The sequence below is a fragment of the Megalops cyprinoides genome, chromosome 24, assembly GCF_013368585.1.
Source record: "Megalops cyprinoides isolate fMegCyp1 chromosome 24, fMegCyp1.pri, whole genome shotgun sequence".
Taxonomy (NCBI): domain Eukaryota; kingdom Metazoa; phylum Chordata; class Actinopteri; order Elopiformes; family Megalopidae; genus Megalops; species Megalops cyprinoides.
In genome coordinates this window covers 598,926-614,642 of record NC_050606.1, presented here as the reverse complement: position 1 = coordinate 614,642, position 15,717 = coordinate 598,926, and the positions used below count along the sequence as shown (strand labels likewise).

Sequence of the window (15,717 nt, the reverse complement as noted above, 5' to 3'; positions counted from 1 at the left end):
CAGGAAGGGGAGGGGTCAGTACCTGTGTGACACAGGAAGGGGAGGGGTCAGTACCTGTGTGACACAGGAAGGGGAGGGGTCAGTGCCTGTGTAATACAGGAAGGGGAGGGGTCAGTGCCTGTGTAATACAGGAAGGGGAGGGGTCAGTGCCTGTGTGACACAGGAAGGGGAGGGGTCAGTACCTGTGTAACACAGGAAGGGGAGGGGTCAGTACCTGTGTGACACAGGAAGGGGAGGGGTCAGTACCTGTGTGACACAGGAAGGGGAGGGGTCAGTACCTGTGTAACACAGGAAGGGGAGGGGTCAGTACCTGTGTGACACAGGAAGGGGAGGGGTCAGTACCTGTGTAACACAGGAAGGGGAGAGGTCAGTACCTGTGTGACACAGGAAGGGGAGGGGTCAGTACCTGTGTAACACAGGAAGTTGAGGCGCTGGCTGCAGGGTTGGTCGCTCCAGAGGAAGTCTCCGTCTCTGGCTATGGCTCCACAGGGACTGGAGAGCTCCTTGGGTGGGGGTGACCTCTGCTCCCAGCGGCTGAACTCAGCCGAGGCTCAGAATGCTCTGATGCAGCATAACAAGGAGGAGACTGCCAGCTCTCCCTGCCTCCTGCTTCTGCTCCTGTGGCCCTGTGTGGTTATTTAAATAAAGATGCAAACTATGTACCTATCTGTGCTTCTAGGTAAACAGCTACGGAGAAAACAGGCTGAAATACCACATCGTTTTCATCATTTCACTTTCTGATCTTACTACGTTGTACTTCACGATCAAACACAGACTATTATGAGTTCAGATGACTTCATATTTAAAGGAGTTTGGAAAAGCTTTTAAAAACATATTTCATTCCATTGTTGTCTGTGAAATCATACGACTATTTTTTTAAATTATCCCCCAGTATGTTCTGATAGTGGGACACTAAAACGCTGTGGAATTCATCTGGCGAGGGAAATTAAGGATCCTTCAGTCAGACCTGTACATAAACATTACTTACTATGCACACGACATACTACCCCCCCAGTCCGCAGCCTGTCACGTAAGTAGTATTGACTCCACTTCGCTGACCGTGGAACGTGTACGCCCCGCGTCCTCATATCACTTCCTCTTTGCATTTGTCTCAGTGTCCCTAGTGGTCAGAAACTGTAACTGCGTTTGGCATCACCGCCAACATTTATAACTCCTGTTCCTATTGTGAAGTTACACCCTACAGAGAAGCACAGAAAAGTAGCCTGTCCAAACTTTCACCCACAGCAGCGCAAATGACACACTTTACATTTAAGTTCATTTAAAAATAGATTTTTTTATTATTTATATTACAACCACTAACATTACAAATTGTAACCAGCCACCAACAGAGAGTAACATTTAGGCCTACCAAAAATATCTGCAAAAATATAATAAACAGTATGAATAAGAGTTTAAATAATTTACCATTAAAAACAAATATGTGACCAACACATAAAAAGACCAAGAATGACCAGCCAGAAACCGGTTTTCTGAGTGTAAACCTTAAAAAAAAGGAAGACCCTACCTTCTCAGTGACCCAAATAGAGACACTAATACAGAACACCCACACTAAAGTAATACCAAAACATGGCTCATCCCTAGATTTTGGTCCATATTCATATGGAAGTCTATTTTAAAAGTTTGATCAAATGGTGAAATTTGGTGTTCACCTCCTGTAGCGCTCTTTGCGGGAAGGTTGTGAGCGCTTTCGTAATGGTGATCTGGTAAAATCATACGATAGCACTGGACTTGTTAATCGTATCTGTGATTCCATTTAATGTATTAATTTCAGGTAGGAAAGTAAACAGGAACACTCACTATAATGTCATTGTAGGTATACAGTAGGTCATGTCATGTCTTCATGACTTTATGGCTAATGGATTATATTACTCGCCATTAATCGTCATGAGGTGACAGCGTTTATAAGGAACAATCAAAGCACTCCCTACACCACTGTAAACACCATATGCTATGACCAGAGAGCAGCGTTAATCAGTAGAAACAATTCACTAGTTCACACCATGGCTGCCAGCTGCATGCATTGACCTCTAGCTAGCCAGCGAACACAGTAAGGATGCAGTCACGCCGGAAAGTCCTGGAGCCCTCAGCCGGTTTCGCCCAGTGAATTACGCTTAATTCCGCCATCAGAGCCCCTTAGCTGGAGCTGAGCCTCAGTCACTCTGACCCTGTGCCGTCCGCCACCAACACATAAAATAATACAGTGGTAATTAGGCTAGCATGAGCTACAACACTAGGGTAAGACTACAGTGCATTGCTAGCAGGGTAGACTGAACTGTGTTAGTACTAGTATTTTACTAAGCAATTTCATGTCCAGCTATGTTTAAGGTCAATTAATATAAAAATAAAACCTCTCACTTGTTGGCTCCCAAGTGATTGTATTTGCTGGATATTACCCAAAGCAGCACTTTACCATGCTAGCTAACTTTATGTGCCCTGTTATTAAACGGACAGTCCGGGCCTCGCAATCTGATTATTCAGTAAATACTTTACATATTAACCTGCAATGCATCATAAACGGTCACTCACCGAGAAAGTAATGATGCCTGCTGTAGTCAGCTAGCTGCAGCCGAGACAGCGCAGATTTACCCATTTACCGTCACAGTTAGCTACTTCACTAGCTACACTTAACATTCACTGTACCCTTCAGCTAGCTAACTAGCTGGACTTTGCCTTCGCCAACGACGGCTAACTACGTTTCCGAATGTCAAGAATCAGCACTTGGAAATTAATTTACACTTGGAAATGAATTTAATTTGAATTTATACGTTACTTTATGTGGCCTGAGGGTTTTCTGGGCAGTGGCTGTGTACCCGCGATCCTGCGTTTCTGAAGATTGCCTACTAACATAGAGACGTTAGAAAGGCTACTCGTTTGGGTCTGCTAACGTGTCTCTGTTAGCTGGCTACGTACGTTATCGGTTCTGTTTTATAAATGTCATTTAAGACGTCTTGTTAAAGAAAGGACGTTTACAGTGTACGCAACACTGCAGCAACGTGTGTGGGGCCTCGACTCGCACTTCAGAAACTTTACCTTTAATGCTAGCCATTCAGTCTGTGTAAAAATAAGAAGTAACCCGGCTTGCTGAGTTAACTGTGCCACTAGCTGCTATCACGAAGTAGGACGTGTGTCGTCGGGACCAAAGTGAGTTCATAACTAACCTTAGCTTGCAAGCTAGCAACTTTTGTAGCTTAATATTGACATATAGTCTTTACAGATTGTTCACGAAAGAACCGATATTTCCGGAAACCACATGTAGACTTTATACTGTACTTTCCTGGAGTTATTTTCAGTAGGCAGGGAGTGTTGTAATTGATAGTGTAGCACACTAATTTCTTTGGCATAATGAACACAGTACTTATTCCATAAAGCTTGTAGTGAACTCTGCTTGTTTTCTTATGTTAGATTTACGTATTTAAAGGTTGGCCAACTTAACTCGTTACAAGGTGAGCTATCTGGCTTTATTAAGATAAGATGTAATTCATATATGTTAACTTTATTTTGTTTATCAGTGATTGTATGGGGTAAATATTTAAATTATATATGTGCCCATGTGTTCCTATGAGGGGCAGGCGTCTTGGGTGGGACAAGGGGGCAGATTGAGAGAGGGCTTCTCGGGGGGACAGGTTTCCTGGTAGGACAGGGGGTCAGATTGAGAGAGGGCTTCTCTGAGGGACAGGTTTCCTGGGTGGGACAGGGGGTCAGATTGAAAGAGGGCTCCTCGGGGGGACAGGATTTCTGGGTGGGACAGGGGGTCAGTTTGAGAGAGGGCTCCTTTGAGGGACAGGTTTCCTGGGTGGGACAGGGGGTCAGATTGAGAGAGGGCTTCTCTGAGGGACATTTTTCCTGGGTGGGATGGGAGGTGGGGCATGTGGGGCTGTGATTGGCTCGTCCTGTCTGGAGTCCTCTGCACTGTGGGATACGGCATTGGATCGAGGCCGGGTGGATGTGGGGTCAGAGGTCAACACTGCACTCAGCTCTCGTTTTTTACTCATCCCTCGACCATCTAACTCTCCCTTTACTCTTCTCTGTTCATGCCCCTCTCTACTCTTTCGTCTTTGCTCATCGCCCTCTCTCGTTTCCCTGCTCCTTTGTTCTTCCTGCTCTGGTTTTTTACTCATCCCTCGTTCATCTCTCTCGCCCTTTACCCTTCTCTGTTCATCCCCTTGTTTACTTTGTCTTCTTTGCTCATCCCCCTCTCTCTTTCCCCTGCTCCTTTGCTCACCCTGCTCTCTTGTACCACTCATCCCTCGTTCGTCTTTCTCTAGCCTTTCATCTTTCTGATCTCCTCTTTTTCCCTCTTTTGTTTTCTTATCCATTACATCCTTTCCAGCTGCCCTCTCCTCCTCCTTCTCTGTCGCTTTTCTTCCCTCTCCCTCCTGGTGTTTCTCCTTGTTGGTCACACTTTCTCCTCCCTCTTTGCTTTTTTCCATCTTTCCAACCACAGAACCCTTCATACAGCTCTCCGTGTTCCTTCCTTGTTCTTCATCCTTTCCCCTGCTCTCCTGCCTTCTCTCACTCTCCCCCTCTCCTCTCCTTTTCTCCTCTCCTATCTCCCCCTCTCCTTTCTTCTCCTGGGCTCTCTGGTCCAGTTCTTCCTCCAGCTGATCAATCTCCTCCTCCAGCAAGGCCAGTTTCTTTGGATCTGACTCCAGGTCTGATTCTTCCTCCTCCTCGTCTTCCTCCTCTTCCTCACACTCCTCCAGCTCGATGCCGTCCATGGTCTTCTGCAGGGCTGTTTTAATGCGGTTCAGCTCCAGCAGGCCATCCTGTAGCTCCTTGCACACCTCTCGGATCTTGGTGGCAAATTTAGTCTTGGCGCCCTTGCGCAGCTCGTGGGAGTCCTTGGCGAGGAAGAAGATGTCAAGCGCGAGGAAGAGCGCGGACATGACGCCGGTGGTGGCTGTCATGGCTTGTGCAGCCTTGGCTGCGTTGCCAGCTACGCTCAGTACCTGCACTGTGCTGATCAGTTTGTCTGTGTTGATCATCAGAGCCTTGCCCGCCCGAGCTCCCTCCTTCACCACATGCTTAATGTTCCGGTTCAGGGCTCGTTTGGCCACCGTTTCCTTGTACTTCTCAAAGTTGCGCACTTGCAGCGCATCCATCCCTTCCTGCGGACAGAGGGTGAGTGAGTGAGTATGCCAGTGTGCGAGAGACAAGGAGGCCAGAGAGAAAGAGGGCAGCCACCTACCTGCACAAACTCTAGACACTCTCGGATGTCCTTTATCTCCTCCTGGTAGCCCTGGATCATTTTCTCCACCTTCTTGCGGTCCATGTTGGAGTGGACGGTGTCCGTGATGTTGGCCGTGGCATAAGCAATGCTACCTGCAGTAGCCACACTGATGCCCACAGCCGTGACGATGATGGAGGCTCCGAAGGTGAAGGGTGCAAGTACCAGGCCAGTGATGGTGGTCACACTCCCCACCACCCTGGCAACCCCTCCCCCCATGCTAGCTGCCACTGTGCGCTTGTGGAAGTTGTCGGCAGCATCAGCCACAGCGAGCAGCTCCAGGATCCGCTGCTGTAGAGACGCCCCCCGCTGGTTAAACAGACGCACAAAGAGCTGGGCAGCCAAGTACACACGGTCAGCAGCCTGCTCCACGGCCCTGAGAGAGAGAGAGTCAGTCAGTACTACATGATTTTTACAGGGTCAGCAGCCTGCTCCACCGCCCTGAGAGAGAGAGACAGTCAGTACTACATGATTTTACAGGGCCAGCAGCCTGCTCTACTGGCCTGAGAGAGAGAGACAGTCAGTACTACATGACTTCACAGGGTCAGAAGCCTGCTTGCCTTGACAAAGATGAAGAGGAGACAGAGAAGAAAGAGTAGAATGAGCCAGGAGTGAGGAGGGTGGAAGCTCAGTGGTGCTGGCAATAGGAATTTAAGAGGACTAATTTAAACAGCTGTCAAAGGGAGGATGGGATGAGAAGATGGAACCTCCATAGAGTTAAATGTGGACAAAGAGAGACAAAGGGAGAGAGGGAAGAGAAGCCGCAAAGAGCTAGGAAAGACAGCGGTGTACTCACAGGTCCTCTTCATCCTCCTTAAAGTTTGAAGATTCATTCCACTCATCCCAACCTGGCAACACAGCAGAAGTCACAAGGCACACATTACATTACATTACAGTCATTTAGCAGACAAATGACTTACATAGGTTAAAATTTACAGAGCGAATTACATGGGTTACAAGTTTATCCATTTATACAGATGGATATTTTACTTATATTTTAGTTCTTATATGTTTCCATGGGCGTAAATTACAGGGGGGATGGGGGGTTGTAACCCCCCCAATAATCAAAACCGGTCAATACAACCCCCCCAAATAATCACATTCACGGAGACCTCAACCCCCCCAATGTTCAACCCAAAGTTACGCCCTTGTATGTTTCTATGTGCATATTTTTGTGTGTTGTTGAAAATGTGCTAGATTACTGTATGTATGCACTTTCTTTGCACCACAAAGGAATTTAAATCTGCAGCTAAATGAGCAAAAACGATGACCCACCTTCCACTGTCCTCCACCATTCCAGCAAGCTGTCATCCTCCTGAGGCAGAGACAGGAGGTTAAAACATTCATCCGTCCGCCTGTTCTCACAAGTAGCAGGTAAGCCATCCATCCCCTCACTCATTCATAAGCAGGTATGGTGAAATGCGCCTGTGTGTGGCACTGACCCACCCCAGCAGCCTCTACACGTCAGCAACTCAGTACTGATCCTCAGCACACACTGTGGCCGTTTCTCTGCAGCTCACGCAGTGTCATACAGGTCAGAGGGGCTAATACACACCTCCTCAGATTCCAGGTTTCCTTCACTGGGGTAGGGAGCCATCTCCACTGTCTGAACCTCAACTAAGCTCTCCTGTAAAGCACAGTACCCACTGAGTAACACACTGCATGTACATACACTCAGAGAAACACAGCTTAAGTACAAACACAAAGTAATACACAGTTACATACACATAACATATAGTCACAAGAAAAGTATAGCACACGCATACAGAGTATCAGACAGTTACAAACCGTAATACATACAGTTGCGCATACATACAGTAATAGTTACACCCACAGAGTATTAAACACAGAGAACACACATAGTTACACACACATAATACACAGAAACTCCCCCTGAGTAACACACATGAATGTCCACAGTTACACAGACCTGCACTGAGGACAGTTCCTCCATCTCTACAGACTCTATCAGATCCTCCTCCTCAGAGTCCTACAGACAGAGGAGAAATCAGCAAAGAGAAACACAGAGAGAGCAGTTATCCCACAGTGCTTTTCAGCTTTGGGCAGGAAATATGCTGGTGCTGGTGAGCACAGACAGGGAGTGAATGAGAGATTAAGGACTTGCCTGCTTTGTGGATTGGAAAAGGACTCTGGGTGTTCTGGGAAGGGTTCTTTTCACTCTGAATGACACCACCTGGAAGAGAAGCGGGGGTCAGTAATGGTCAGGGAAGGACATGCAGACAGGTAACAGCAGTGTGCAGCACACAGCAAGACAGGTGAAGCAGTGAGACAGGTACACATTACAACATGAAACGGAGCTACAGGAAACAGCAAGAGGGGTCCGAACACTAACAGACTTATCAGACCCACCCGCTTCTTTCCGAGTGATCTCCCTCTCTTCATCTGACCACCCGTCTCACCCTCAGCCTCCACAGAACCCTATAAAGACAGGGGAACAGGTTTCAGCAGACATCACCTCTCGCTGTTAGTGTGATATCTGATCAAAGCATGCTTGTGTTGAGTGTTACTGTGGAAAAACACCAGCTAGCTGGGGATTTAGATGGATTACACCATTTCAGTCACATGTACTAACATTCAGGTTCCATGTACCAACATTCAGACTAAAACAGATTTAATATAGAAATTACTGATGGAGTACAATTAATGGTTAATATGGTTACCTGTACAGGTGAAGTTTGCTCAGCAGGTTTAGATTTTCTGAACATTCTACTGAGCATCCCTCCTTTCTCCTGGAAGAGAAAAAGAGAGAGCGTAGGGACAGAGACAACAAGCAGTTGATACATGAATGGCATCTGCAATGGTACTGTGAGAAGTTGGACAGAAACACTGATCTGCAGATTAATGGCTGCACAGACACACTCACCTTTGTGGTGTTGCTGTCAGTAAGATTGTCATTGCTGGCTGAGAGCTCACTGTGTGTAGAAAGGTTGTCCTGAGAGAGAAAAACAGGAATCTGAGTTCCAAACACAGACTGATTCATGCGAAATGTTACGTATCCATAATTAGCAGAAATCAAAGGAAGAGTCCCTCCTACCTGTGCAGGTACAGAATGTTCAGAAGGTTTAGGGGATTTTCTGAACATTCCTTTGAACACTCCTCCTTTCTCCTAGACAGACAGTCATGAGAGGGTTAATAACCTGTTTATAGAAAGAAAAGCACATAGAGCACTATCGGCTATCGAAAGAAAATTCCTTAAAATAGACTTTGGTCAAGACTCTTTAATAATGTTATCCAGCAAACTGCACTGCACAGAAGTACGATTTGGGGTCCTGTCAGCACATGTGTCCAACAGAAACCCTACATGCAAACCTCTGTGGAAACATCCGAAAAGCACAAAGAACAACTCCAAATAACACTTGCGAGGCAGAATTAGGCTAGTTTCCAATGTTATTTAACATCCAAAAACCAGCACTCAATGTCTGGATACATCTAAGATCGAGTCCCCAAGACACACTGCAGATTAAAACACCATGAGCCCAGGAACTGAACCCTGAAAGGAGTTCTCTCACTCAGCTGGCTCCAGAGCTCACTGACCTAGCAATGCCTGCTAATGTACACAAGCTTAGACCAGCTCTGCTTATAAACGACAAATCAGAATCAGCCAGATATGAAAAAAACCAAAAACTGCTATTTGGAACATTGGGACAATGAGACAAAATTACAAAGCAAACTTAACTGCTGCCAGACCCTTAGACAACACTACACACCAGAGCATCTCTGCATCGGCAGAGGTACAAAGCAGAGACAGACCCTGATCAAGCTCAGGCTCTGCGAGCTCCTTCTGGCCACAGGAACAGGCAGACATGAGAAAACTTGGCTACCAAAGGAAGAAAGGCTCTGTGGTCACTGTCAGACAGGTAAGGTAGAACCAGAGACACTTTTTCCTACACCGTAATAAATTTCAAATAATTAGGGAAAAATATTTTGAATTATCACTCCTCACATTTAAGAAATGGAATGAAGACAAAAATTCTTCTGGTTGAGGGAGACATGGCAGAGATTGTGGGCAGCAATGTCTCGATCTCCTGTTAATGTGCTTTAGGTATACATTCATGTATCTACATATTATTAATTTATTATTTTCTACTTTTATAACTACTATTTTCATAATAGTTTACTTCATGTATATTTGGCTTTGGCTGTGGGCTCATTTCTGATGAAGCTTATTTGATTTTAACTGAATGGTATGGTAGAGTAATGGCAGTGTGTGCAGTCAGATGGACTCACCTTTGTGTCCTCGGAGAGACTCTCACTGCTGGTGGAGATGTCACTGTGTGAGGAAAGGTTGCCCTGAGAGAGACAGCTTTAGTAAGCGCACAACATCCACACAATTATTAAACACTACAGGCAGAGTACAGATATTTTACTATAGTTACCTGTACAGACAACATGTTTTTATAGTTTTAGAGTTTTATAGTTTTTCAACAATGTTTCCACAACTCGTAGAATACAGTGGTAACGTTGTTACCTGTACAGGTAGAATACAGTGGTAACGTTGTTACCTGTGCAGGTAGAATACAGTGGTAACGTTGTTACCTGTGCAGGTACAGTGGGATCAGCAGGTTTAGGGGATCTTCTTAACATTGCACTGAAAAGCCCTCCTTTCTCCTGAAAGAGAGGGGGGGACACAGGAACTAGCTTTTTATGTATGATTTTCAGGGCAGGCAGAATTACCTGGTACTTTATGCAGTAGGACAGAGACACTGTGATCTGTACATTAATGGTTTCACAGGCACACTCACCTTTGTGTTGGTGCTGTCAGTCAGACTGTCATTGCTGGCTGAGAGCTCACTGTGTACAGACAGACTGTCCTGAGAGAGAAAAACAGGAATCTGTGAGTTGCAACCATTTGAACTGATGGTTCAAATGGTTGATGATGATTTGAACTGATCCAGGGAAAGAGCATCAACATGAACTGCAGAAATCAAAGGAAGGGCCCCTCTTACCTGTGCAGGTGTAGAACCTTCAGGAGGTTTGGGGGATTTTCTGAATATTCCTTTAAACACTCCTCCTTTCTCCTAGACAGACAGTCATGAAAGGGTTAATAGAGCCTATTTCTATGGGAATAAAACTGCTAGTATAGACAGACAGACAGACTCACCTTCGTTTTGTTGCTGTCAGTCAGACTGTCATTGCTGGCTGAGAGCTCACTGTGTGTAGAAAGGTTGTCCTGAGAAACAGAGCTTAATTAGCACAGGATATTCAGGTAACCACTTACTGTACAGGTAGAATACAGAGGTAATGTAGTTACCTGTGCAGGTAGAGTTCGTTCAGCAGGTTTAGGGGATCTTCTGAACATTCCACTCAGCATCCCTCCTTTCTCCTGAGAGAGAGAGAGATGGAGTGATGGGGGGGGGTAAGCATAACAGATAGAAAAGACTCTGAGCAGTGTACATTAATGACTGAACAGTCACACTCACCTTTGTGTTGGTGCTGTCAGTCAGACTGTCATTGCTGGCTGAGAGCTCACTGTGTGCAGACAGACTGTCCTGAGAGAGAAAAACAGGAATCTGTGAGTTCCAAACACAGACTGATTCAGGTAGAGAGATACATGCATATCAATAACAGAAACAGAGCCCCTCTTACCTGTGCAGGTGTAGAACCTTCAGGAGGTTTGGGGGATTTTCTGAATATTCCTTTAAACACTCCTCCTTTCTCCTAGACAGACAGTCATGAAAGGGTTAACGCAGCCTGTTTTAAGTCAATTGCTGCCCAGTCTGAATCACTCAGACTGAACATTCCAAAACACCTGCACCGAGGACAGGTGGCGAAAACATGTCGCTTACACAATTCTCAGCCTCAGCCCACCCCCAGCCTTACATTTAACTAATATGAATTTAATCAAAAAGAACAGATCTTAATGAATCAGAAAGGGAAAGTATAACAACGGTTTTATCTGTGTAATTCAAAATGATGGTGAGTGTGGAATGTTTGAACAGGAAGAGTTTTGTGGGAAGAGGAAGAGGGCCCAGTGCTGGGAGGAAGAGAGGGAAGAGCAGCTTCAGGAGAGGCGTGAGCAGCAGCTGACGCGAACCAAAGGAGAGGAGAGCACCTGGACTCCCCAGGGGCTCCGCCGAGCCCTACGGCTCGGGTCAGCACGGGATGGCAATGATTATTTGTGAAGACAGCAAATGGGAATTTCCCTTTTTTCGAAATACATGTTTTTTTAGCATGTTCGTGTAACTAAATATTATAATAAATTATTATAAAGTTATCACAACTTATTTGATTTCATGCCAAGAGCAGTGCACTCCATTAGCAAGGCTCACATCCAAAAAGGACGTTTTGATTTTTAAAATGAGAATTGCAGACATTACAGAGCCTGCAGCCTTGTGGCCGGGAGCACTGGCTACAGTTCAGCGTCACTGAGGATGCTGGAGGACATACTGCCTCTCAGAGCTCAGTGCTTCCCAGCAACTGCACAGTGAATGAGGTCAAGTGGAGGATTAAATCAAGCACTCACAGACAGACAGACAGACACAATGAGAGACATATAGATACACAGACTGACAGACACAGACAGACAGCCACAGACAGACTCACCTTTGTGGTGTTGCTGTCAGACAGACTGTCGCTGCTGGTCGAGAGCTCACTGTGCGATGAAAGGTCTCCCTGAGAGAGACCGTGTCAGTTAGCACAGGATACTCACACAATCAGTGGGTTTAACATGGTCACCAGTGACCAGTCTGCGGCGGCTGCAGTTACAGTTAGCAAATGTATCACTATGTATGGAGTGCAGTGTTAATACAGTTACCTGCACGCGTAGACTGCAGTATATTTACATATATGTTTAACGAACACTCTCACATCAGAGCTATGTCCAAGATGTGAGCACATTTAGGGTTCCATTTACATCCAGCAGAGGCTCTTATCCAGAGCAGCTCCCACAGGCCAGCACAAAGTGCCTCCAACAAAATATACCTGCCCTGAGAGCCACACCCACTCCGCCTCCCCGCCCTGAGAGCCACACCCACTCCGCCTCCCCGCCCTGAAAATCACAACCACCCCGCCTCCCCGCCCTGAAAATCACAACCACCCCGCCTCCTTGCCCTGAGAGCCACACCCATCCCATCTCGAGTTTCAGGTCTCATTAAGCATTCTTGTATATCTGCTATATTCCATATCAACAACAAACACAATATTAAACTGTTAGCCAAAATCATTAAAACCACACATGGCTACTGACTTATAAGTTAATATTATGGTGACATATAAAGCAAACATGGTGATATACACACATATCACAATTACTGTTAAACTAAAATATAATCATACAGAAAAAATGTTGCGTAACATTAAAACAACAAGTAAACTTACAGCCATCATTTAGCTGCACTCAAACAGCACCCCAACAGCAGAAATCAAAGGAAGAGCCCCTCTTACCTGTGCAGGTGTAGAACCTTCAGGAGGTTTGGGGGATTTTCTGAACATTCCTTTAAACACTCCTCCTTTCTCCTAGACACACAGTCATGAAAGGGTTAAGGCAGCCTGTTTCTGTAGGAATAAAAATGCCAGTAGAGACAGAGAGACAGACAGACTCACCTTCGTGTTGTTGTGGTCAGTCAGACTGTCATTGCTGGCTGAGAGCTCACTGTGTGTAGAAAGGTTCTCCTGAGAAACAGAGCTTAATTAGCACAGGATATTCAGGTAACCACTTACTGTACAGGTAGAATACAGAAGTAATATAGTTACCTGTGCAGGTAGAGTTCGTTCAGCAGGTTTAGGGGATCTTCTGAACATTCCACTCAGCATCCCTCCTTTCTCCTGAGAGAGAGAGAGATGGAGTGATGGGGGGGGGTAAGCATAACAGATAGAAAAGACTCTGAGCAGTGTACATTAATGACTGAACAGTCACACTCACCTTTGTGTTGGTGTTGTCAGTCAGACTGTCATTGCTGGCTGAGAGCTCACTGTGTGCAGACAGACTGTCCTGAGAGAGAAAAACAGGAATCTGTGAGTTCCAAACACAGACTGATTCAGGTAAAGAGATACATGCATATCAATAACAGAAACAGAGCCCCTCTTACCTGTGCAGGTGTAGAACCTTCAGGAGGTTTGGGGGATTTTCTGAACATTCCTTTAAACACTCCTCCTTTCTCCTAGACAGACAGTCATGAAAGGGTTAATCCAGCCTGTTTCTATGGGAATAAAAATGCCAGTCCAGTACAGACAGACAGACTCACCTTTGTGGTGTTGCTGTCAGTCAGACTGTCATTGCTGGCCGAGAGCTCACTGTGTACAGACAGACTGTCCTGGAAAGAATACATTTATTTGTGTAAGATGTTCTGGCAACCAGTTGCATCTCACAGTACAGTATAATATTAATATAACCTTATTATAACCAAAATTAATATATACCTGTGTAGGCAGAAATACTGTATGTTAATGGTTCTGAAACCACAGGGACATCCTCTACAAATCCAGATAGACGTCCACTACAGAGCCAGAGAGATGTCCCATGTGTATCTACGTACAGTGACGGCAGACAGTGATTTGAGTGAATGGGAGGAAGAATTAGAACACACAGCGCAGGTGTGTGAAGGTGCAATACCTGGTACAGCTCTGCGCCTCTGTGAGTGATGTCTGAACCTCTGTTCTCCTCACACAGCTCCCTCTAATCACCAGCGTTTTTACCAGGTGAGCTAGAGGAAATTTGAGACTGGCTAACCAAGTCTCAGGGACTGACATCACCGCCCTGTACTGCCGGCTCTTCACAGGCCTCCCAGAAGCGTCTGATTGCAGCTCTGCTACACGAGTGAGGCAGATGTGCATCGCAGCTCTCACCTGAACGTGTTCATCTTTTTGCTCCTCTCTGCTGATGTCATCAGCGAATTCCAAGTCATTGCCCAATGAGCTCGCCTGAGAGAAAGTGTCAGGCATGAGACGAACCGATCAAACTTCATCTCATATTGAGCCTTCACAGATGAAGTCATTAAAGGAGGGACTGGGAGAAGATGGCAACGGTTCTCACCCGAGAGGATGCCTTCTTTTTGCGGAAAATTCCAGACATAACTCCTCCTCTGTTCTGAGAAAGAAAAAGAGATACCAAGGGATGATGAGGGAGAAGTGTGTTGTATGTCCACACACTAACCACCACACCCTGCCCAAACCTCACCCACACTCACACCCACCACCTATATCACACTCACATCCCATGCAAACCCCATCCATACCACACCCACACTCTGCCCAAACCACACCTGCACACTGCCCAAACCACACCCACACTCTGCCCAAACCACACCTGCACACTGCCCAAACCACACCCGCACACTGCCCAAACCACACCTGCACACTGCCCAAACCACACCCGCACACTGCCCAAACCCCACCCACACTGTGTGTGTGTGTAATTCTAAATTACACACACAAGCACACCTGTGTATTGTCAGGTACTTTATTCTCACTGGTGTCCTCCCCCATCTCAGTAGTGGTGTCTGTTATATAGCTCTGCAAGAGACAGAATGGTTAGAGGCTTTGGTAACGTCTAATGTTGCCTCAGATGAAACACAACTAGGAAAGAACATTGCTATTCATTCTCACAGCGAAGGTGGGGGTCTTCTCTTTAGGAACCTTCCAGAACATCCCGACAAACCCTCCTTTCTCCTGAGAGGGAGAGACAGATGAATGCACATCTGTGTGAAGCTCAGTGTTAACAAGGCAGTTATGTTTCTCTCTGCATTATCTGACTGATTAGAGGCTTGGAGAGTTTTAACCTGCATTATTTAGTTTATTTACTTGTGCCAATATACTTACTTGCCTGCATGTACATTCCTTACTCTTTATGTTTTGTTTTATACAGTATTTTTCTGTCAGCTTTACCATTTGTTTCACTTTTCTGTGAAAACATAATTTTATCAATATTTTTTATTTTATACCTCCTTTGTTCCAGACAGACACACAGACTCACCTGTCTGGTTGGTTTGCCTTCTGGTCCATGTCTGTCACACACCTGTTGGTTGTCAGTCTCCTCCCTCTGATCCTCAATGTGCTCTGATTGGCTCGTTTCTGCGTCCATCTAAGCGGGAGAAAGTGACTGGCACACAATGCTATACTGATAATGAGAGGGAGTGAGAGTCTGACAGCCGCCGGCTCCCATGTTGTGCAGCCACTGCAGAGCGCTCTACCTGTGTGCTGGATCTGAATGGATTCACCTTCATCATCCCCTTCATCATCATCCCCTTCATCACCCCCGAGGTCTGCAGCAGACATGTGAACACTGTTACTTAATATCTGAAACACAACGGCATCGAGTTGCCAGTTCTCTCACACACACACACACACATTCACACTCACACTCACACTCACACTCACACTCACACTCACACTCACACTCACACTCACACTCACACTCACACTCACACTCACACACACACTCACACTCACACACACACTCACACACACACACTCACACTCACACACACACTCACACACACACTCACATTCAC

General features: G+C 45.9%; 1 protein-coding gene across 1 annotated transcript in view; it reads right to left on the bottom strand.

The window, feature by feature from the left end:
• Positions 1–4,571: 4,571 nt before the first annotated feature.
• Positions 4,572–15,717, bottom strand: part of LOC118771460 — a gene marked incomplete at its 3' end in the record, with an annotated part of 50,209 nt that continues 39,063 nt past the window's right edge. Inside the window, exons 21-43 of the mRNA XM_036519468.1 lie at positions 13,297–13,368; positions 13,131–13,199; positions 12,653–12,724; positions 11,813–11,881; positions 10,856–10,927; positions 10,690–10,758; positions 10,521–10,592; positions 10,371–10,439; positions 10,216–10,287; positions 10,012–10,080; positions 9,806–9,877; positions 9,497–9,559; positions 8,304–8,375; positions 8,133–8,201; positions 7,930–7,998; positions 7,619–7,687; positions 7,374–7,442; positions 7,179–7,238; positions 6,804–6,875; positions 6,524–6,563; positions 6,045–6,096; positions 5,210–5,624; positions 4,572–5,129 (exon numbers count right to left, since the gene is read on the bottom strand). Of these exons, the coding sequence (XP_036375361.1) occupies positions 4,572–5,129; positions 5,210–5,624; positions 6,045–6,096; positions 6,524–6,563; positions 6,804–6,875; positions 7,179–7,238; positions 7,374–7,442; positions 7,619–7,687; positions 7,930–7,998; positions 8,133–8,201; positions 8,304–8,375; positions 9,497–9,559; positions 9,806–9,877; positions 10,012–10,080; positions 10,216–10,287; positions 10,371–10,439; positions 10,521–10,592; positions 10,690–10,758; positions 10,856–10,927; positions 11,813–11,881; positions 12,653–12,724; positions 13,131–13,199; positions 13,297–13,368 (2,385 nt within the window). The remainder of the gene's footprint in view (positions 5,130–5,209; positions 5,625–6,044; positions 6,097–6,523; positions 6,564–6,803; positions 6,876–7,178; positions 7,239–7,373; positions 7,443–7,618; positions 7,688–7,929; positions 7,999–8,132; positions 8,202–8,303; positions 8,376–9,496; positions 9,560–9,805; positions 9,878–10,011; positions 10,081–10,215; positions 10,288–10,370; positions 10,440–10,520; positions 10,593–10,689; positions 10,759–10,855; positions 10,928–11,812; positions 11,882–12,652; positions 12,725–13,130; positions 13,200–13,296; positions 13,369–15,717) is intronic.